Below are 24960 nucleotides of genomic sequence, written 5' to 3'. Positions count from 1 at the left end.
TAAATAGGAGACTCATAATTAGTGAGAGATTTAAGCAGAGTTTAGGATTGAGGTTGTCAACTAGCCAGGTTTATTTAGGCAGTTTCTCTGACCTGACTTCCCCAGCTCTGGTGATAAGGATGCAAAGAGAGCACCTTGCACGTGAGAGATTCATTTCCTGCCTTCAGGGAGAACAGAGACCAGAGAGTCAGAATGCCCTTTATCCTTCTCAAGGAATTTTAATCCAAAATAATCAATATGCTGTTGTGGAATATTTGGGAGTGGCTTGTCCTGGGCCCCAACAAAATTTACAGGAAGGAAACTGGTGATTTTCTCTGACTAATGAATCGAAAGCTAAGAACATAGGTGGGAGGAGTCTCAACATTGTTTCATAACTTCTGCTTCTCCGGGATAGCACAGTATGAGATGGCCAGCACTAGTCAAGGTTTCAAGTGACTCTACCAGTGCCATTTGTTTTTGTTGCTTTTCAAAATACTTCTTTTTCTTCTGCCCTTGAGGAGATTATAACATCCTGCAGTTCAGTCTCTGAGAGTTTACTGATTTATCTTCCTGCTCAAACAAAATAAGAAGTGATTTCTGCATCTCTGAAAAAGACCTCAAAATCTGGACTGCTGTGGAAGAAATTTCCAATGAGGTGATACCTGTGGGGATTTCCATAGGAAGATGTGAGTATCTGGTTGGTAACCAAAAGATTACAAGGGGAGCTTACATTATGAAGAATTTGTGGGAAAAGGGCTAATTTAAACTATATTCAGAAAAGTGAAAACAGCAGTAGCTTGATTCTAGTCCTTTACTAACTAGGCAAATAATAGACATTTTATTCCACCATAACTGAAGGATAAGCATTTTGACTATAAAAGATATTAAAATGGATTTCCTGGGCATCTTTTGACATGAGCTATATTTAGAGAAAGGGTTTGGGGTTTTTCTCCTGGAATGTGCCCAGGAAAGTTGGTGGTTGTGGTCAGGGCCTGCGTAAAATCAAGTTAGGAGAATGGCAAATATATCATAAAATAATATTCAGTAAAAAATCCATCTGCATACAAAGTTGTATTGTATGGTATTATCTTAATTTTTTACACCCCCCTACAGCACACACACACAGAAAGCAGAAAAATTTTCAGTTCCACAAACACAGTTAAATAAAAACATGGCTGCTTTACGTCTCTGTAAGACAGTTTACTTTTTATTTAGTACTCCAGTCTCTATCAGCTGTCAGAGTCGTTATTTAAGTTTCTTTAAGGATTTCTTTCTGCCTTCCTGAAAACTATTCTTTTTTTCTTTTTTCCTGTTTGCAAGGTATAGGGGAGAGGCAGGCAAAGTTAATTACAAATAGATTTCTATTACCTACATTTAGAATTGTTTAAAGACTTTCTGCATGGCTTGGTATAATCGTATTTCATGTGTGCTTGACTCTAAAGTGAAATTTTTAATGTTCAGAATTTTATGTATGTTACATAAACCTTGTTCACTAAGTCTATTGTGTTGATTAAATCATCTACATCTTACTGATTTTTTTTTACCTTGTTCATTTAGTAATTGAGAGATACACTGAAATCTCCTTCCATAACCTTGTGGGGTTTTTTCTTGTAGATCTCTCAAATTTATATATATACTTAAGGAGAACACGGAAGGGTCATAAATTGAAATGAAGATAGCAGAAACAAGACAAAAACACATTTATTATCAACAGGTACATAACGAGTATATGCTAACCAGTTAAGCAACAACTTTAGCCAAATTGGATTTAGGATCAATATCCTTATTTATATGCACACACACATATATAATTTATATTTTATATGTATCTGTTTATGTTTAGAGGCATTCATATATAAAATATATTTGTGAATGAGCATGTGTGTATGAAAAGAAATATACTACACACTGTTGCAAATATAATTTTGTATTTAACATATGTTATGTTGTAAAATAGAGTATACACTATTTATAGCATTATGAAGGAATATAAAGTAATAAAAACAAAAGATATTTACGATTAGTAGGTAAATACACAATCAAAAGAGTTTTATCTCCCTTGAGGTTGAACCCATTATGATTGTGTCATGCTCTGATACTTTTTGTGTTCGCCTCTATTTAAACCTGCACTAATATAAATAAATTGATTTTCTTCTACTTATTCTTTGAATGGTAAAATATTTTTCTTTTGTATTTCCACCCTTAACTGATCTGTTGTTAACAATATATTGACATATTTCTCAAATACAATTTGCCTAACATTGTAGGTTAACAGCTTAGGTTTTTTTTTGTATATGCTGACAATTAATGTGTTTTGTCTTGTTTCTGTTATCTCCATTTCAATTTATGAAACATCTATATTCTCCTTTCTTATATATTTTTTTACTTATACTCTATCGTATCCTTTAGGACAAATACACTGGTGAACTGCCAGGTTCTTTTTCTTCCCTCCCTCCACCATGTTGACGTACTTCCTTGTTCTCTTCTTTTCCATCAGGCTTTGTTTATTTTTAAGACATGGGCTCACCTAACCAAGTTAGGTTTTCACTCTTATTTACCTTTGGCTTGCAGTATTTCTTGATTTTGTATTATTTTCTTATTGAATATTACTTCCAATAGATGTTTCTGTCTGGGTCTCTGTCTTGCAGAACTACTGAGGCCTTGAATATCAGAGAATAGTTTTTGAGGCCCTCATATTTAAATATCATTTTGGCTAGATTAAAAATTCTACTTTCCAAATTATTTTTCCACTCAAGATAGGGTGACAGTATCTATTCTGGTTTCCTTAGGCTAGGTATGTTCTGAGATTCAGAATCAGGGGGCTTCAGAAAGGCTTTTAATACGTCTCCTTACACTATTACATGACAAGAAGCCCTGGTAGGATCTGGATACTACTCTAAAATCAAAAGCACTAATATTTCAGCAAGAAAGCATGAATGATCATATTTAAGTAGAATGAATAAAGATTATGCATAGTTTCTTGGCACCTCACATCTTGTTTTATTTTGCAAATAAATTGTGTCGTCACACTCACAACAAATCCAAAAAAATTTTATGTAAAAGAATTTTCAGTTTTGAAATAGATATGGAATTTTGGACCAGTACTATATAAAAATTATTCCGCTGTCCTGCTTAGAGAGTTTTGCTGTTGAGAATTAGTTTAAATTTGATCCTTGGGTTTTTACATGTAACCTGCTCTTTATTTCTAGAAGCTTTCAGAGTTTCACTTCGTTTATAATATTCTTATGTCTCACTATAATGTGTCCTTTTGTGGATTCATCCTTCAGTCTATGGGCCTGACCAACCTTAGGACACTCACGTTCTCTCAAGAAGAGCAATTCACAGGAATTTGAAAATCCCAATTATACAAAAAGTAATCAAACCCATGGTCCCTAAACTGAAAGAATTCATGAATTTAAACAGAAAATTGGGACCCATAATATGCACTGAGTGCCATGAAGGAAGTGTGGAAAGTGCTAAGAGGCCCAGAGGAGTGAAACTCAGTCCAAAATGGGGACTCAGCATTCAGAAGACAAAGCCTCAGTTGAGCATTGAAGGCTGTAAGGAGGTAGTCAGAGGAAGAAAGGTGGGAAAGGCTTTCTAGGCAGCAAGAAGGGAATTATCAAAGTTATAAAAAATGAGAGGCAAAGTGTGCTATATATTTTGGAGCATAAGACATAAGAAATACAAAAGTAACAGAAGTAAAAAGATGCAGATTATTCAAGGCCTTCCAAGGCAGATTATGGAGCAAGACATTTCTCAGTAAGAAAACAGGGAATTATTAAAGAATTTTAAGTGAGATAGAATTGTGGCTGTATAGAGAGATATCTGGCTCTATGAAAAGAACTGATTAAAAAAGTTGAGTGGAAAGACAAAAATCAAGCAACTATAGTAATCATTCCAGTCAATACATGCTATGATCCTGCACTAGGGAGCAGGTAGAAGTCCAAGAAAGAGACAGTGATATGGGTACAGAGGACACAGAGAACATGGTCAAGCCCCAGGGAGAGATGATACTAGTTAGAGTTGACCAGGGAAGAGCCAAGTGGACTAGGGCAGGTACCCAGCATGGAACTGTAGTGCTGTGGCAGAAAGATATTCACATAAGGTGAGAATCTGCAGCCCATTTTGCGCACAGGTCACTTCAGGCTTAGTGGGTGTGGGAAGTGTTAGGAACCAACAGGCAGACATTCAGGGATAGACTTCAAAATAGGATGAGAAGAGGAACCAGGGGCTTTGACACTACACAGTCGACAGTCGACACATTGCAACAATGGCCTATTTCAAGACCTTCTTCTACCATACTACTCCAAACAACTCAACTGTCATCATTAAAAGGGAAAAATTTCTTAGAAGTCCTAATTCAGCAGTTCTCAACCCATTTCCATGATGACATCTGGTCATTAACTCCCTCTTGTCGTACACACCCATGGATGACACTTCATATGGACCACTTCCTTATATAAACATTGATAGTCTTTTAAAATGTCTGTATAAATATATAACACTGTATGTTATTTTTCTCTTGTAGGTCATCTATAACTTCAGAGATGAAGAGGGAATTCAAGAAAATCCTTCTGCTGAAAGGATTAGAGCCCATCAGTGAATATCATTTTAGCATCATTAAGTCTTTATTCGCCAATGATTTAAAACTGACTGAAAAAGCTCAAAATGAATATAATAGAATTCAGATTGCTGATTTGATGGAAGAAAGCTTTCCAGAGGGTGCCTGTGTTGACGCTCTAATAAATTTGTACAAAGACATAGAAGAACTTAAAGACTATGCAAAGACTCTTAAACATGAAAAGTTAAAAGGTAATGGGTGAGAATTCTTCACTCTCACTCTCTCCGCACCATCCTCAACCTTGACTAGAAAACCCTGACTTGTCATAGTTGACACATCCCTTTCCCAATTTAGGACTTAGTAGCCATGACAATGTTAGTACTGCAGGGGCCAAAATGATAACTTAGGGTGTCCCCTTTCCTACAAATGGATCTAATGCATTCTAGAGGGTATATTTTGAAGGGTGAGGGTAAAGAAAAAGAAGGAGTTTATGAGAAGACCAAGGCTTTCAGTGCATTAGAAAGGTTACAAAATGACAAAACAAAATTTTTAAAAGTCTGAGTTTTAAAAATATTTATATCAATTACTGTACATGCTCTATTACAATATTTACTCCACCATTGTTATGTTGTCTCGTAACAAACATGAGGCAGTACTTAAATAAAAACCTTTCTCTCAGAGATGTGAAGAACTTGTCTCTTATAAAATCACTGGATTATAACAACACATTTTAAAAAGTCCAAATTTGGGGCGGGCCGCTGGCGCAGCGGTTAAGTGCTCATGTTCCACTTGTCGGCAGCCTGGGGTTCGCCGCTTTGGATCCCGGGTGCAGACATAGCACCGCTTGACACGCCATGCTGTGGTAGGCATCCCACGTATAAAGTAGAGGAGGATGGGCACGGATGTTAGCTCAGGGCCAGGTTTCCTCAGCAAAAACAGGAGGACTGGCAGTAGTTGGCTCAGGGCTAATCTTCCTAATAGGGCTAATAAATAAATTAAATAAATAAATAAAAAGCCCAAGTTCAGTATCACCAATTTGTCACAACACTAATTACATCATATTTTCTTCCTTTGGTTTCAGTAATTCGAACACATCTTTTACAGAAGATGACTGACAACCAGCAGCATGAAAACTGATTCTAAAAGGGAAAGTGTAGGATAAGTGATAGGAAAATGGTTTGACTGAGTTATATTGGAGTCCAGAGCACAGGAAGGAAGTGCTCATTGCACATGGGAGAAGAAAATAATCGACTGAGGAAGCAAGAAACAGTGCTTGTGCCTCCCTTACCTCTGCTGGCTACCTGTGGCCAGCCTGGCTAAAGCAGTAGAGGCAGACAAGGGCATACATAGACCCACACACAGGATCTGGGAGGAAATATTATTGAAAGGGCTTCAGCTGTCTAAGACCAGCTCCTTTGGATTTACTATTTTCTCTTTTACCACACCAGTTATGAGGCGATGGAAAGCAAAAGGGACAAAACCAGTGGAACAAAGAAACCAGGATAAACACAGTACAGAGGAATCTACTTCCACCATGAATAAACCTGAAACAATCAAGACGCCTGTGTTGAAGGTAGGATGGCTAAGGTCCCGCTAAAGAAGCTTCTTCTATGGACCTTCCATTTATTACCCTCCTATAAACACCTAGTTCTTTATTCATTTCTCAGCATGCAAATAGAAGAATCAGACAAAAGGTCTTCCAGGGGCAGAGTAAAAATGAGGTTAAGAATCAGCAAATTAATAGTTACTGATCACCCATTAAGTTTCACAAGTATTGTGCACTTTAATGTGTGTAATGTAATTCCCTATAATGAGAATATGAAATCATTGCTCCTCTTTTAGATATGAACTAAAATGGCAATCAGATTAGGGAAACAGCTTGCCAAAGGCTAATCAAAGAGATTAAATTCAAGCTTGGATTTTCTAAATCCAAGTTCTCTGCTCCTGTCATCACCACAACAATGAGTAAAAGAGTGACGTGCATAAAATTTTGTCTACGATTTGTTTGAAGCAATCATAATATTTGCACTGCTTAGCTTCTGGTCATCTCTTCCGAAGATGGACTGTATGAAGCTCCCTGGAGTTCTCAAAGACATAAATTTTAGTATATTAGAACCTAGTAATAAAAAGTTGATGTTTTCAGTGGTGAAGATGTGTTTCATCTAATATTAAAACTATTAATCAGAAAAAAACTACTTTCAGAAAAAGGAAAACAAAACCACAAAAACTCAAGAATCTAAGATGCAGCTAACCCAGGAACAGAGTCAGCTTCCAGAAACTTCAGTAACCAGCACACTGTCAACTGAGAGCCTTCCCCAGACTCCTCAGATGCCTCCACCAACCCCACCCAGCATTTGCTCAACCAAGGTACCATCTTCCTGTTCCCAATATTTGTGCATCCCTACAACATATTACAGAGATCATCATGACCTTGAAGAGCTTCTCAGTAAGTCCCTGCTATTTACAGTTTCTTTATATAGTAAAATCACTCCTTAATTTATCAATATTGATATCAAGATCTCAGTGTATTATAAGTCCTTTGCTTCAGCAAGGTGTGCATTTATGAAATAATTCTTGATCTCAAGGGGTTACTGTCTTGTGTTGGTCCAGAAAAAGGGGAGGGGAGTGGCAAGACACTTGTACATGAATAATAGTGTATATTTATCTCCTACATTCTAATTTCCTTTCACCTTTTCTCCTTAACCATACTTCTGGATTAATTTTCAGCATTCTATACTCCTTCTCATGTCACGTGTTTTGGCATATGCTATTTCTTTCATTTGGAATTCATTATTCCTGTCTCTTCACTGGCCTAAATATATTCAACCTTCAGATGTCAGCCTGAATCTCTTCCTCAGGCAGTCCTCACTGATACTCCCACTCCCAAAAAAGATTAGCTATTCTCATTTTTGGCCTTCACAAGATCCTTTACTATTCTTTTATAGCACTTATCACAACTGTAGTAAATTTACATCTTTCTTCTGTACTAGACAATAAGCTCAGATTATAGGTACCCTTTCCCAGGGGAAGAAAAGACTGGGGTGGGAAAGTGAGTACATATCTGCATGTATCAACTCCTATCCCAACCTGTCTTTTGTTTTACCCTGTGGTTACATGCAACACAGGACAATGAAGCCTGTATCTGAGGTGCGTGGGTAAGGAAAGATTGCCCCAAGACAGCATAAAGGGTAGGCAGGCAAGAGCGGAATTTAAATCACTGTTCTCTAATATAGTTTCTCACCCAAGATCCAAGGTGCCCCTCACTCAGGCTACATCCCAACCACCACCCCACATACACCACTTGAAGACAGACTTCCTTTATAAAGGTTTCTCAATTTTTGTTTTTATTTTCTTGGTGTACCTTCCATGGACCCATATTTCTACCAATAATCTCTCTGAGAAGATTAGAGAAATGGGTTTCTAGGAGTCTTAAGAGCAGATATCAGGAAACCATTTGTATATTTGCTTGGATAGAAAGTCATAGTTAACAATAACCCATAAGTGCAGCCAAGGTTGTGCTGAGATTTGCTTCCTTTATAACCTGAGAAGGTTATCTACCAAAAGATAACCTGCAAAGTTATGCATGACACAATTTTACAGCCGATGTGAACTCTGCATTTCACCCTAAACCAATGAAATTTCTTCTGAGCTTTTAATAAGAGCTTTTTTGCAGAGTGAAATCTGTAATCCTGCTTGAGGTAGAAAAGGGTAGGTAGTACAGGTATCTGATTTTGTGCTATCATTCCAGAGAAAATTGAAAAATTGAGATCCTAGTCAAAAAAGAAAGAAAGAAAAGAATGAGATGTTATGTTCTGTGTGATTTTGAAGATAATTATCCAGAAATAAGGAAAAAGATCTATTTTTCTCCAGAAAAGGAATAACCTAACCACCAAAACTAACAACTCAAAAAAGAAGATGCTGTTCCCAGAACAGAGTCAGCTTCCAGATAGTTCAGCAACAATCTCATGTTCGAGTGAGAGTGGTCCTCAGACTCCACAGATGCCTCCACCAGCCCCATCCAGCAGTTCCTCAACCAAGGTACCTGTTTCCATTCCTTGTACTTACGTACAATGTAAGTATGTATAATCTTGGAAGAGCTTCCCATCTAATCTCCCATGGTGTACAATTTAATTTTTAACATAATCTCTCATTCCTTCATCAATGTATATTTTGAGATCCTACTAGATTCTAACTCCGCTGCTATTTAGGAGGCATGTGTTTATGAAATAATCTCTAATCTTCAGAGGGTTACTCTCTTGGGAAGAGTAGAGAGAGTGGGGGAAAGTGACCAAACAAGCAGGGATGAATGTGAGTGTGTTTATCCCCTACATTCCAGTTTCCTTTTGCCCTCTTCCCCTTTGCTCACTGACCATACTACATCGTTTATTTTCAACATTACATGCTCCTTCCCAAGTCAGATGTTTTGACACATGCTCCTTTTTTAGCTTGGAATCATTTGTCCTGATTCACCACTGGTTCAAGTGTCTACAACCTTTAGGTGCAAATGTGAATTCTTTCCTCAGTCAAGTCTTCATTAATATCTGCCTCCCAGAATATATCAGATATTCCCATTGTTTGCTTTCACTGGTCCCTTTATTTTTCCTGTTTAACATTATCACAACTGTAATAAATGTATGTTTTTCTTCCTTACTAGACAATAACCTCAGATTATAGGCACTCTGTCCCTAGGAAAGACAAGACTGAGGTGGAAAAGTGAGTGCACACACAAGTGCACCAACTCTTACCCTAGTCTGCCTTTTGTTCTGCCCTGATATGACCTATGGGGTAGAATCCCTATTTCCACAATGAATAGGCAGGAAACTTGAGGAATATGCAAAAGCAGCATTTAAATCACTGTTCTCTAATATAGTTTGTCACTCAAGCCCCAAGCTGGCCTCTGATCCAGGCTGAAGACTCTACCACCACACACATAGCACTTGAAGACATATTTCCTACAGGCAAGATTTATTAAGTTTTGCTTCATTATTGTTGTTATTATTGTAGCTTCAATAATTCATAATTCCCTCTATAATCTCTCCAGTTCTTATTTGTGGAATGCAGTTAGCAATCTGCCTGTTTGCCTCTTGGCCAAGGCAAGTCACTTGGCCATTGTCTAGTCACTGAAACCTCAGGCCCACTGTATCTCTGCTGTGACAATAGCACATGTGGATATCTCAAAACAACTCTATTTTTTCTATGCATACAGGCTTGGAAGTGACACTTTCCAAGGTCCCCTCTGCCTAAATATGTGACACAGTCATTCCTATTCCTGTAATAATCATTATGCTTCTTTGAAATCTCCTTCAAGCACAGGATTCTCAGGGAGGCTCATCTGCATCCTCAATCTCATAGCCTAAACAGATCATAGAGTCATTTCTTCTTAGGGGTCCAGCTGCTTGCATAGGAAGCCTGACAAAAGGGTGTCTGACCATTCTATGATCCATTAAATGAACAGGAAATCTTTGTTCTTATTCATCATGGAGTCTCTCAACTATTTTCTCTATAATATGGACTCTGTTTGCCTTTGGGATTGAAAGCCAGAAGCAAACCAATATTATCTTTGATTCCTGCTGCTATATCTCCCACAAAGCAAAGAGCACAGAATGGCATGATTCAATCAGAGTGAGGTGGTGAAGGGAATAATCAGAGGGAAAAGATCAATTACTCTTTTTAAATATTATCCAATCAAATAGAATATTTTAGGCATCTAAATCCTAATCTTATGATGGAAGCTTTTGGTTTAACTGATTTTGAAAGATGCTCAAGGTGTTCTTTTCAATTAGATTAAACTACTATATGTGGCAGAAGTGGATAGAGATGCTTCTTTAATAAGGTACTTCCCATATCATCTCTATCCAGGGTTTCCATTAAGAGGGTCAAAATAATGCATAAAACATCTGTAGAGGAGAAAGAAATATTCCTCTACCCTCTATGTCCTTCTGGTTGATCAAAGAATTAAATTGACATGAGACAGAATAACAGGATAAAATCTAGCAAGTTTAATAACATGTACACATGGGAGAAACCCAGGAAAACTGAGTAACTCACCAAAATGGCCAAAGCCACCACCTTAAATACCATCTTCAGCTAAAGACAAAAGAGGATGTAGGGGGATAGCAGTTTGGGACTTCAAGGAGAGGAAGGCAATTGACACAGAAATGAAAAGCAAATGTTTGGTGCACAAATATTTGCCATACCTGCAAAGACAAAGAGACAGGGAGAGGACTTTAATCTAAAGGGCCTTTCTAGGTTCCTCCCTGTCTCCCACACCTAATTCATATTATGCTATAGTTGTCTATGGTATTAGCTCCTTCTCAAACAGGCCATCTATCTTAAATTCTTTTAGGCAGTTAGAGGGAAGGTCAAAGTTTTCTCCTGAATCTTTTGTTCTTAGAAATAATCAAGCCAAGGAGACACATTTTGGCATAGCAAATTTTTTCTCCTACACATCCATAGATCACAGCAGAAAGACAAACCCCGGGGTTGACCATGGAATAATGATAACAACATGAATTTTCTATGAATTGAGTGTTTAGTGGTGCTGGTCTCTAAAACCTGTGATCTTTGTGTACATTATCTCATCCATTCTTTGTAATGCCACAGGAGGATGCTATCATTGGTTCCATTTCTTGTATGAGAAATATGAAGTTCATACAGGTTAAAAATTTTGTCCAATGACTGCTTTGTAGACTCTTTGCTGCAGCATCATTGGTCAAGGGCCTGAGGACAGGGTTCAAGTCTCGGCCTCTGCACTTACTCTTTAAAAAAAATCTTCTCCAAGATCACACAGATAGTGAATGTTAGATCAACCTTTCAAATCCAGCTTTATTGAACTCTACAACTTGAGCATTCAATGGCATATATTGATTTCAGATTTAGAGTATAGATGTCACGATATCTGTAATTTATTTTTAAAATTTTATAATTAGTGTTATGTCTCAGATTCATTTCCATAGTCCAGGTTCTGTAAACCTTCTAATGAAGAATGAGGTTCTGGGGTGGTCAGAAGGTGTCCTGATCAGGAAGCTGCATGCCAGAGGAAGGCATTTCAAGCAGCTCCCTCATCCGCAGCTTTCTCAACAAGTGACACTTAATGAATTAGATACATGAATGCTAGAAGCGGCAAGAACTGTGGCAAATTTATGTTGGACGTAGAATGTTAGAAATGGGTTTTCATTAGAGAAATCAAAGGTAGTCAAGATAAATGACTTTACAGACACTTCCTGCCTTTACTTAAACAATTATAAAAGTCCAGGTACTAGGAAGTCCCTTGGTGAAACCATGAATGGGTCTGTTTATTGTTGAGAATTCTGAAGGATTTTTTTGCCTGATGCAGACTACATAGAGAACAGAATCCTGCCTCTAGAATTATGAACGTGAGGGAATTTCTCCAGTATGGTGATAAAAAAAAGCATTCAAAAATAGGTGGAGACCTGATTTCCTGACCAATTTGCTTATTTGGTAAATACACAAGGTAGTAAAAGACTTAGTTAATAAAACGTCCCTAAGTGCAGACGATATTGTTTGGAGACTTGCTTCCATTATAGACTGATAGGATTTTCTACCAATACATAACTCCAAGTGTTATCTTAATCAAGTTGACACAGGGCTGTTTGCAGCAGAGGTAGCGCCAGAATTCCATAACAGACCAAATTTCAATCATCTGAGTTTTTAATATTTGCAGAGTGAAGCTTCTAATCTTGGTTGGAGTCCAAGCTGGGGAGGTGTTGAGGGTATCTGAAGCTGTGATATTACTCCAGAGAAAATTGTCACAGTAAGATGCTCTCGTGTGTGTGTGTGTGTGTGTGTGTGTGTGTATGAGAGAGACAGAGACAGAGACACAGAGAGAGAAAGACAGAGAGGAGGAGAGTGTAGTAGTTCATTTGATATTAAAAATCACTAACCAAGAAAAATACACATATACGATTTTTGATTCAGAAAAGGAAAGACACCACCACTAAAACTGATGACTCCAAGAGAATGAAACTATTCCAGGAGCAGAGTCACCTTCCAGAACCTTCAACAACCAACACGTGCCCAACTGAGGGCTGTGTCCAGATTCCTCAGGTGCCACCACCAACCCCATCCAGCAGTTCCTTAATCAAGGTACCAACTTCCTATTTCCAATATCTCCCCTCCCTAAAACATAATGACAGTGATCACTACAACCATGAAGGAGATTCTCACTAATCCCCTACTATATACAATTCTTTCTTTAATTAAATCACATATTTTTTATCAATTGTATATTTTGAGATGAGATTGTACCCAAAATGTGAACTCTAACTCATTATGCATTCTCCTTTGCATAAGGATAATCTATGAGCCAATGAATACCTAATCATCCCTATTCTCTATTGGGTATAATTAGTCATTTGTTCATTTAACTTTATTTTCATATTTCCCTTAAAACCTAGTGAAAGACACAGCTTAGGGCAGAATAGGGTGGAGAAATACAGAGCCAAACAAAGCACTATCGCCAATTCTTTCTCTTTTTCTTTCTTTTTCTTTTTTTTTTTCTGATATTTGGCCTGAGCTAACATCTGTACCAATCTTCCTCCATTTTGTGTGTGGGTCTCCAACACAGCATGGCCACTGATGAGTGGTGTAGGTCTGCACCCAGGAACTGAACTCTGACTCCTGAAGCAGAGTGTGCCGATCTTAACCAATAGGCCATGGGGTCGTCCCCTCTCTTTCATTTTTCGTTTCATAAATAATATCATCTTAGAAAATTTAGGAAATGTAGATACATAGACAAAAATAATTAAATTTTAACTCTGATATCTCTCCTCTATCAAATGCTACAGTTTGGTAAATAGTCTTTCTGAGTTTACCTTTTGTTACGTATAAACAGGTGCCATTTTGACCCAGGTTGGATCACATTACACAGATTTTTGTGTAACCCAATTTTTTCTTCTTCACTTGCTGTGTTTCAAACTGTTATTTCAATCAACCAATACAGATTTAAATTATTAGTTTAATGTACAAGATTAATTGCATGGTTACTTAATAAATTAAAAAATTAATGTTGTATTATTTAACTTTAGGTTATTTCCAATATTCCCTACACGCACAATGAACTTAATAAGAACATGTGTCCATCAGGTCTTCTTTCCTTTCTCTGAAAGTAATTGCATAATTTCTTCTTTAAGTCCTGTACACTTCAAGTCAGAGTGCTGCTGTTGTTACTATGAATAGATTTCTTGTTATTGACTACCCTGTGCTGGGAATGAGCTTCCTGAACCTAAGGTGAATTGGCCACATTGATGAGAAGTCAATTAAAGTTAAGCCTCATGACCCACAGGTTGTGGATGGTATAATTTTCCAGGTTAGAACTTCTATTATGTTTATAGAGCCTCTCCTGTATCTGAAGTTTTTCAAAATAATCTTAAGCCAGAGAGACATATTTTGGGGTGGCTGATTCTGCTACTCTTCACGAGCCTCTATCAAGGACATTTCCAGATAAAGGAAGGACATGGGCTTTATTTAGTGATTGCATTGCTAACCTATTTTCAACACAGCACTTGCTTTTTGGAAAGGGGCTTTATGATTTTGGTCTTTAAATTGCCACATCTACCGGGATTAGTTCTGGATGAAATCAATTGTTTCTCACTGGAACCATTCTCCCCTCTCAGTGATATTAAGAATAACTTACTTTCTTCCCCTTTTATATCTTACTTTGTTCACTAGAATGAATTTATGGGATAAATTAAGATTACTTTTTCTTCTTCATCTCTATTAGGAATCACTACACAACAGCATCGCTATGCCACTGCTCCTACACTCTCCATAGCTCTTCCTAGGAGAAATACTATTTTTCTTTGGTTAATTCTTTTGAAATAAAACTATTCTTCCTTCCAAACTTATGAAAAATGAAGAAAAGAAATAATGTTGTTTTCAAATCTTCTCTACTTCTTCGATTAGCTAAATTATACCATATAAGCCATAGTTGTTTAGTTTTTTTCCAAGTTCACCCAATTATGGTGTTTGTTGAGGCTCAAAAACCAGCCTGAGAAGGTCCTTTGCTAGAGAGTAACTCTGTATTTCCTTTCTAAATTGTGCCTGGTTTGGGTGTATACTTCTAAGAAGAAACCAAGATTGAAGGCTGTACCTAAAGAAGCTTCCAGAGAAGAAGGTTTCCAGAGGGGCCCCAAAGAAGTGATGGTACTGAAAGCAACAGAACCATTTGCATATGCCTTTCTTGAAGGGGAGAAAAAGATGTTCCATGCCACAGTAGCTACTGAGAGCCAGTTCTTCCAAGTGAAGGTTTTTGATGTCAGTCTGAAGCAGAAGTTCATCCCAAAGAAAGTCATTGCCATATCAGATTATGTTGGCCGCAATGGGTTCCTGGAGGTGTACAATGCCTCATCTGTGTCTGATGTTAATGCTGACCGAAAGATGGAGGTCTCAAAAAGACTGATTGCAAATGCAAATGCAACTCCTAAAATCAATCATCTGTGCTCACAAGCTCCAGGAACATTTGTGAATGGGGTGTATGAGGTGCATAAGGTAAGCCCACGCCCTTGTTTTGTAATATTTCTTCTGTAGCCCCAGAATTTAAATGTCTTAACTTGCCATTTGGAGTTTGGTTAATTTCCTAAACACAGAGACTCAAGGTCTCCCTAACCAGGGATAGTTAAGTAGAGTCTATCCCTTTCAGGATATGGGAGTGATAATCTCTGGACATTCCTCCTCCCAAGGTAACAGCATGCAAGTTCTTTAGAAAGAGATTCCCCAGAAACCTTGGCATTTTATCAGCTGTGATGACCTATTGACAGCCACCCTGGTCCAGGACAGTGCAGAGTTTATATCAATATACATATTCTTTTGATTTGGTTTTTTTGAGTTCTGCCTCATCTGTTTCAGTGAAAGCTTAAATTAATTGTATATAAAGAATTGCCCTCTCAAGCTTGGATTCCAGTTGTGACAGCCAGACTAAGAAATCAAGACTACTCTTCCATAGAATCCAGCTGTTTCCAACACATAGCTAAATTTTTCTCACCTCTTTGCATTCATTCATCAAAAATTTGTTGAGCAATTGACTTTGGCATTAACTAATAAGAAAGATGGATGTTGAAAAGAATAACCACGTAATTTAATACTTTATTTCATAAATACAGACAATAAATTCAGAATTTTGGTGAATTCTTATAATTACAGTAGATATTTCCGTCTAAGACAACATAGAAAAACTAAGCTTAGTTGAAGCAATTTTTTATATGAAGCATTGTTTCATACTCCATTATATATGTCTCCTAGGGTGGTTCTTTACTTTTACCACTGCTGTTTTCTGCACACTCTGTTTAAGTGACTGGGCACACATTTGCATTTGTAGAATTAATGAATAAAGTAAGTGAGATAGAAACTAGAATAATGGGATTAGATATTCTAGGTTCAAGATTTGGGCAGATTGGAAAAGAATGAATAAATAGAGAAGATAGAAAAAAGAATTACATATTGATATAGCTTTCTACTTAATGAAGACTTGCAACAATCTTTCTCAGACTCATTATGAAGTGTGAGTGGCCTTCCTTCTCTGTTCTCAGGTAGGTGCCAAAGAAACCTGTGAAGATTATCAGGTCTGACTGTATTCAAGTTCCTTAAGAACTGTCAGCTGTTCTGAGATGGAAGCAGGAAAAATTAGGAAGTAATCCATCTTTTTAGAAGAACCTGGGAAATAAAGACCTAAAAAAAGGAAAAGTAGAAACAGGATTCAAAAGCAGGAATTTTCTGAACAAGATATGTTAAGCTATTTGGTACCTGTAATTCTGGACCTACAGCTCATATTAGCCTGTCAGAGACAAAAGATTCCACCAACACCCTGTATTTCTGACAGATGCGGAAACCTTATCCACTTCTTAAAAGATAGATGCTAATTTTATTTTGCAGAAAATAGTGTGGAATGATTTCATATATTATGAAATACAAGATGATACAGGGAAGATGGAAGTCATGGTATATGGACGACTGACCAAAATCAACTGCGAGGAAAGAGATAAACTTCAACTCATCTGCTTTGAATTGGCATCAGGTCAGACTGGGAGCCAGCTGAGATCTGTAATTCACAGTTTCATCAAGGTGAGAACTTCAGGGGAACATCATTCCTCTAAAGCAGGATGAAAAAACTAGACTGACCCTATTATACAGAGAATCCATCAGGCGAAAAAGAAACAACCATTGCCCTTTAGTGAGTGTAAACTTTCTTTCCATTATTCTTTCTATAAATGAGGATATTTTTAATCATATTGAAGAGAGAAACTTCAGAGAAGCATTCAAAACATATGATAGCTAGGCTAAATATTATAGAACTGGTTGGATTTATCAAAGCAAGGAGATCATTTAGTAAATTTGGGCCTCATTAGGCAGATTTGTTTCAAATGGTGGCCCTGTGATTTGCTAGTTGACTAATGAACTTAAACACTAGGAACCTTAGGTTCATCATCTATTAAATGAGGGACATATCTTCTATCTCAGAAGATGGTTAGCAGAGTTCATACCACATTAAATGATCAAGGATGCCCCTGAGCATCTTGGAGCACAAATTCAGCTGCTGTTAGTGAAATACTTGCTGTTAGTGTTGGTTGCTGTTGGTCGACAACAAACAGTGGTTATTGGTTCTACAATACAAAGTTCATACTCCTTGTCACACTCACACACACACACACACACACACATACACACATCCATGTGGGATTCTTGGAATACTAACGAAGGCTACTACTTGAATGCAAACAGATCAAATACAGCGGCTGACACATCCAGGCACTCAGAAATGCACACGCTCTTGAATTTCTCCAGCTCTCAGGACCATCAGTCAAACATTCCAACCCTTCCCTCACAGCATTGCACCAGAAATACCTTTTGCACCCTCCTCCAACCTTTCTTCTCAGTGAGAACTCTCCCCTCAATTCTTGGCATGAGTACCTGCTCCTTCCTCTCTCTTGTTGTTCTCCATACCTCCTGCCTGTCTACATGTACTCAAGCTGGGTGTGAATGAATATCTCATTTCAGGGTCCCAATCAAGTGGAAGGGGTGGTGACTCAATAAACAGGACATCATGAAAGGAAATAGGTGAGAGTGAAAGAAGAGCCTTTTAGAAAGGAAGAGAGAAAAGGATGCAGCCCATCCCAAGGAGACACAGTGTGAGCAAAGGGAGAAATGTATCAACAGCCAAATCTCAACTGTTTTCTTTATCTTTTTCTTCTTCAAGGTCATCAAGGCCAGGTAAAGCAAGAAACAACCACTCAATCCTGATACATATATGAAAAGCTCAAAAGAATTCTTCTAAAAATCTGGATGCCATTAATAGTGACGTGAATGGAGATAAGATTTAAGTATTAAATATATATATATATAGTTGAAATACAGCATTTTATACACCAGGTATTAATTCTTAGAAAACAGGTATTACAGGCATTTCTCATTTTCTTTTTTATGTTTTTCTGTGCCATCTCAATGCCATATTTTACATCTGTAACTTTTATAATTTGGAAATAATTATAAACATCATGTTTTTCTCTAAAGGAGTGTTTCCCCAGGAGTCTAATTCATTCGTGAATTGTTTAAAAGCAAATAGTCTGTGACCTGCACATCAAGGTGGGACACACAGGCCCTAAGGAATGTTTGGATTTATACTTTGGGTGTGATCTTTACAGAGTAAGACTTTGGTCAAAAATGGACAGGTTGAAACAAGCTATGTTCTGTTCAAAAGGAACCCAGTGACGTGGCAGACAGTGGCTGAAATCCAGTCTGGGCTTCAATTGCCAAATTCTGTGTCCTAGGGAGAGGTTGCTTTAGTCCAGAAGGATGAATATCTTTTCAGAATTGGTCTCTTAGAGGGGGCATAATTAGGTAATTTGTCTGCCAAATGAGGCAGCTTCTGGTGATTTGCATGATGACATTAGTCAATTTGGAAGCAATTCTAGCCCTGTCTGATGTGAAATAACAGGTTCCACTCACTCAAGTACCAAGAGCTCAGTAGCTCTCCAACCACATTTCCTGGTTCTCGCATTTCTCATATGTGGATTCCGTCAGGAAGTTGCCCCAGGCAAAGACCTGCATTAGGCAAACACTGAAGAACAATTAATTCACTTTAGCGTACAATGGCAGAAAGTAGATATCTATAACTGAAATTTACCATATATTTAATAATCACATATTTGACACCTGGTGCTTTGCATTTGTCTTGTGTCACTTTATCTTCATGCCAAGTCTGGAGGGTTGATGGTGTTCTTTTTATTCTCCTAATGAGAAAAATAAGGAGCAGAGAGGCAAAAATACTTTCCTAATGATGTAGAACCGCTCCATCGTAACAAGACTTTCCTTCATGCGTCTTGTCCACTCTTCCTCCAGTTCCAAGCTCCTGGCAGCCACAGATATAGTTTCTCAATTTACACTTTGCCTTTTCCAGAGTTTCATAAAATGAAATAAAAAATGTATATAGAATTTTGAATCTGGCGTCTTTGACTTAGTGTAGTGCATTTAAGATTCACCTAGGTAGTCAAGTGTATCAGTTTATTCCTTTCTAATGCTGTGTAAAATTTAATTGTGTGGATCCACCAAAGTTTGTTTATCCCTTCCCCAGATGAGGAACAATTGGGCTGTTTGCAGTTTTGGAGAATTGCATTAAAACTGCTATAAATATTTGCATGCAGATTTTTGTGTGGTCACACGTTCCGTCTTCAGTGGGTTGAAAACTTTTAGTGAGATTGACGGTTCATATAGTATGTGTATGTTTAAATGTATAAGAAATTGCTAAATTGTTTTCTAAAGTGATTGTAACATTTTTCATTCCCGCCAGCAAGGTGTGAGAGTTTCAGTTGCTGTGCATCCTCCTCAGAGTTTAGCATTGTAGGTGTGTGTTAAAAGCAAAACCAAAAACAAACAAAACTGCCAAACTCTTTTGCAAAGTAGTTACCATTTGACATTTCTGCCAGCATTTTATCATAGTTCTACATTCTATTCTTCCTCATCAGCACGTGGTATGGTCAATCTTTTTAAATTTTAGCCATTCTAATTAGTATGTAGTGGTATCTCATTGTAGTCTTAATTTGCGTTTCCTCAGAGATGAATTATGTTCTGTCTTTTTATGTGCTTATTTGCCGCCCATGTATCTCTTTCTGCCTATTTTTGAAATTCAGTTGTTTGTTCTCATATTATTGAGTTTTGAGAGTTCTTTGTAAATGCTGGGTACTAGATCTTTAGCAGCTATGTGACTAGCAAGTGTTAAGTCCCAATCTATAGCTTGCCTTTTCATGCTTTCAGGGAATCTTTTGAAGAGAAATTTTCATTTTGACGAAGTTTAAATTATCAAAAAATTTATCCTGTGTAGATTGTGCTTTATGTGTCATATCTAAGAAATCTTTGCCTAAACCAACATCATAGAGATTTTCTCTTGTGTTTTCTTCTAGAAGTTTTATAGTTTTAGGTTTTAGATTTAAGTCAATGATCCATTCTGAGATATTTTTTGTACAGAGAGTGAGGTATGGATCAAGTTCATTATTTTATTAATATGAATATCCAATTGTTCCAATACTATTTGTTAAAAAATTATCCTTTCTTTATTGAATTGTTTGTACTTTTGCAGAAAATCAATAAATTGCATAAATGTTCCCTATTCTTGGACTCTCTGTTGTCTTCCATTGGCTCTTTTTGATGCAAATAATCAATAATTAATGTATAAATAAAAATTGAGGTGAATTTATTATATGAGCCTATCTGAGGACCATATAGCCTGGGAGAATTCTTTCACCAAGGGAAGAAGCACTCTGATGACGTGAGGTGTACAGTGTGGTTGTATACCATCTTGGAACAAAGATCATACATCGGATATGACAGGAATATCTCTTTTTGCTACAGTCACAAGGTGTTTTGGTAGCACAGCAAGTCAATGGCCACAAGATGAGCACAGAGGTGACAAGATGTACACAGTAGGTCAGTTTGACCCTTAGTTTCTGCAAAGGAATGCTTATCTTGAAGCTGATATGGGAGGACGCATACACCCCCATCTTTAAAGACACCATTCTTTGCTTTAAAAATGTTTAAAGCAGATGTACAAAGCATGATTGACAGGCCACGTCAGGCCTTTCTGGAAAAGCAAGATCAGGCCAAATTAGTTTTAAACCAAATGGCTTTCTCATATATCTCAATACATATACTTTTCTTATTGCTTTTCATTTATTCATAAGTCTATATGCTTTCCCTTTCTCTAATATCACAAAATTGTCTTATTATTTATATCCCTTTTAAAAATATTTCATATTATTACCTTAGAGTTTTGAATATATATGTTTAATTAATCAAAATCTACCTTCAAATACTATCATGCTGCTGGACATGTTGTGTAAGGATTTCCCAACAGTATAATCCTAATTTCTCTTTCTCACATTTTGTGCTATTATTGTTAAATATTTTACTTTTATTTATTCTATAAACATAAAAGAAAAAAAAATTGCTAATATTTTTGCTTCAGACTAGGGATTGACAAACTATGGCCCATGGTGCTAGTCTAGCCCATTGCCTGTTTTTGTATAGCCCACAAGCTAAGAATGGTTTTTACGTCTTTTTAATATTTGGGGAAAAAAATCAAAAGACGAATATTGTGTGACACATAAAAAAATATATAAAATTCAAATTTCAGCACTCATAACACAGTTTTATTGGAATGCAAACATGTTCATTCATTTATGGATTGTCTATGGCTGCTTTTGTACTCAGTGCAAAGGTCAGCATCTGTAACATGTGGCCCACACAGCTTAAAATATATACTATTTTGTCCTTTAGAGAACAGTTTTGCCTACCCCTCTTTTTGAAGATCAGTTGTCTTGTAGAGCACTTAAAAATAAGAAAAAATAAATGTTATATTACCTTCATTTTACTGTACTTCTTTTCTTTGTATAGATTGAAATTTCTGTATGGTATTATATTCCTTTGCCTAAAACACTTCCTTTAACATTTATTTTAATTCAGTTCCACTATGAATAAATTATTTGAGTTTTGTTGGCTTGAAAATATCTATTTCTCTTCCATATTTGAATAATTTTACTGGGTTTGGAATTCAGGATTGAAAATTGTCTTTTTTCTCTCAGAACTTTAAAGATGTTAATCCATAGTCTTCTGGCTTAAGTAGGTTCTGACAAGAAGTCTGCTGTAATTCCTATGTCTGTATATGTGTCTTTTTTTCTCTCTGGTTGCCTTCAAGATTCTCACTTTATCTTTTACCTTGTAGAATTTTGAATATGATATACTTAAGTGTTTATCAGCTATTACTATTATTTCATTATTATTATTTATTCTGCTTGGTGTTCTCTGAGATTCTTGGATCTGTGGTAATTCAGAGTCTATTAGCTTTTAGAAATTCATTGCCTTCATCTCTTTTCAAATATTCCCAATGTCTCATTCTCTCCCTGTTCTCTTTCTGGGATTTCAATTACAGTTATTTTAAACTGCTTGATACTGTCCCATGTCTCTTAGATATGCTAATATGTTTTATTTTTTCTCTTTGGGTTTCCATTTGAGTAATTTTTATTAATCTATCTGTAATATCTGTAGTTCATTCATTCTTTTGTGTGCTGTGTCAAGTCTATCAATGATCTGGTTAAAGGCATTCTTCATCTCCATAACCATGGTTTTCATTTCTAGCATTTCCATTTCATTCTTTCTCTTAGTTTCCTTTTTCTACTGAAATTGTCCATCTGAGGATGCATGTTGCCATCTATTTTAAGTACTCTACCTGAGAGTTCCAACACCTATATCATATCTGACTTTGGTTCTTTTGATTGATTTGTCTCTTGACAGATTTTTTTCTTCTTTTTTATGTGCCTTGTAATTTTTATTGCAAGCCATCTGTGACAGTAGAGATTGAGGTAAACAGTATTTATGCCTGGAAATGAACATGGATTGTTTTTTGCTATGCCTTTACTCTGGTGGTTGAATTCATTTGGTCAGGAGTAGAGCTGGATTTGACATTTGTTGTTTCTACATGCTTAAAATTCCTCTAGTGCTGTACCATCAGCTTTGTATCCCTTTCACATCTGAATCTACCAAATGTTTTTTACATGCTCTTGACCATCTGCCAGCAGTTAAATGTTGAGACTTGCTATTTGGTGTTTGTTTAGCCTGGTGGTAAGAAGCAGGTTGCTGGAAGAGTAATTGTCTCTTGTCCTGGTTCAGCCTCTGTCACTGGCTTGCACTGTGTCCCTGAGTCTTAGGGGTGAGACTTTGACCCCTGATCCTGTGCCTCCCCCCAGTATAAGAGAACCATTTATATTCTACACCCAGAACCATTTTCTTCCCTTTCTCTACAAGTAGAATAACTTTTACTTCCCTCTGCTTCACTTCAATGAGTCTTCATCTGCACCTAAAGATAGCAGAATTTCTTCTCTTCCCCCAGAAATGTTTGTCTTCTGTAGGGAAGGATTCAAGAAGGGCTTCATGTCTTTCCCACTAGCTAATCTTTCCCTCCCCCAGGCCTGTCCCTAATCTTTCTCATGATAATCCAACGATATCCACTGAGAAGTCCCTACAAATAGTTGCAAATTCTCCTTGCAGCTGAGGCTTCGTGGTTCTATATTTTCATGCTAGCCCTAGAACAACCCTGAGAAATTCAGTACAAAATTTAGCTGAATTCTTCTATCTTGTTGGGTACCTAGTGTCTATCATCTGCCCCCAAATGAACAAGTGCTTGCCCCTTTTCTCTCTTTGGAGGTCTCCCTCCTTAGAATTTTTGATTGGATGCTCACTCTGCAGCCTCAGCTCTCTGACAGGTTCAGAAAAAGTTGTGATTTTGCAGATCATCTGGCTTTCTTTTGTTGTTGCAAGCATGGGAGCAAGACTCTTTCTGGCTTTCTACATTCTAAGTGGAAGCAGAGTGTTATTCACTGTTTAACTGTTTCAGATTGTTAGTGAGGTTGACAACCTTTTCATGTTACAAGCTTTTCATATTTTTTCTCCTGTGAATTTGGTTATTTATATCCTTAGGGTCTATTGACTTGGGTAACTACATGTAATACATATTTTCCATTAATCATTTTATTCATTCAACAGAGTTTGCACAACTATAATATCTTTGAGCATCTGCATGAGGCAGAGCCCTATCCTTACATCAAGCAAAAACTAACTGCAATGAATGAGGAGAAATAAACCTTTATTGTGATAATATCTTGAAACTTTGGGATTGTTTACCCAGCAATCATCCCATCTTGGCTAATTTGGGGGCTGAGAGTACAGAGCTGCTGTACTGCTGTTCTCAGGTAGTTCACAATTTGGTTGAAAAGACTGTATCAGATATTCTTCAAATAAATGTTGTTAGACCAGTTGATCTCAATCGATCTTTTTAATTTCAATTTATTTTGTCTTAATAACCTGGATGGATAAAAAAGATATATAGCCTGAGATGCAGCTAATCAGTTACTCCTCCTCTGCTCACAGCGACTCTGTCCTTATAAAGTGCGCCATTCTTTTCTTCTCATAAAATTATCTCTTTCTCTCGTGGCACACTTTCTACTCTTGGATCATCCTCCTGAAGATAATATCTGGCCTGAGATACACACTCCTACTTAACAAGGGCACACAGTCTCCACCCCCATTCTTATAAACGGAGACAGCAGTCAGTGCAAACAATGCTGAGACATGGGAGGAGGACCAAGTAGTGGCAGTAGGATGGGACAGGAGTAGGTGTTTGCACCTGTTAGGTGCAAAGTTGGCTGGATTGACTCTGTGAAATGTGTCCTCAAGATGTACATGGTCTGTGTCTATTGTTTATACATCTATATGTCAGGATAATTTCCCTGACTTTGGCCAAATTGTCTTCATTAGACTTACAGCATTACTAATGAACTCTTTGTGGGACTGTGTGGATACCAGAGTGTGTGTCTCTGTCTTGTGAAGCCCATGTCCTCTTAATTGTGTATATAGGATGTGTATTTCCTAAAAGTGATGTTACTAAGATTTGTGAGATGCAAGTGTACTACATATCAGGGTCTTCCACATCATATCCTGTTCAATAGCACCTTTCCAGCTTTCTGAAAGCAAACATGAAATATCATCCCCTTGCAGACCTGACTTTCCTCCACGTAGTTCTCACCTTAATGAAACTGTGCACTCCAGATTGCAGCTGTAGTTTTCCTCTAGTTTTTGATAGCTCAAAGAATGTAAGTTGAAGTTTATCCCCTTCCTCACATTTCATGTTGTTCTGTTTTCCAAGCACCAATACTTCCATTACCCTTATATTGTCATTAGGTCAAATAATTGATGATTCCTCGGTTTCATTTTCTGCAAAATGAAATCAACATCTAACCTTGATGATTTGATTAAGGAATGCCACAATCCATCAGACATCAGAAGTGCCAGTAACAACCTCCAGACAGAAATATAAGAAAAAAAATTCCAGCTTTGAAACTGGCAGGTATATATCTAAT

General features: G+C 37.1%; 1 protein-coding gene across 2 annotated transcripts; it reads left to right on the top strand.

Annotated features, from left to right (window-relative positions):
- The first annotated feature begins 402 nt into the window (after positions 1–402).
- Positions 403–20159, top strand: LOC124249702 (gamma-interferon-inducible protein 16-like). 2 transcript variants are annotated; one of them, XM_046680934.1, is made up of 9 exons: positions 403–665; positions 4511–4794; positions 5992–6116; positions 6746–6910; positions 8414–8581; positions 12482–12649; positions 14633–15052; positions 16433–16621; positions 17754–20159. In XM_046680934.1, coding segments are annotated over exons 1-9 (1539 nt in total). In that variant the 5' UTR covers positions 403–663; the 3' UTR covers positions 17772–20159. The 2 variants fall into 2 exon arrangements, with proteins under 2 accessions (XP_046536890.1, XP_046536889.1); XM_046680933.1 differs by having other exon boundaries at positions 14630–15052.
- The last annotated feature ends 4801 nt before the right edge of the window (positions 20160–24960 follow it).

The sequence above is a fragment of the Equus quagga genome, chromosome 13 (genome assembly GCF_021613505.1).
Source record: "Equus quagga isolate Etosha38 chromosome 13, UCLA_HA_Equagga_1.0, whole genome shotgun sequence".
Taxonomy (NCBI): domain Eukaryota; kingdom Metazoa; phylum Chordata; class Mammalia; order Perissodactyla; family Equidae; genus Equus; species Equus quagga.
The sequence above is the reverse complement of the archived record's forward strand: the minus strand, read 5'-3'. Positions and strand labels throughout refer to the sequence as shown.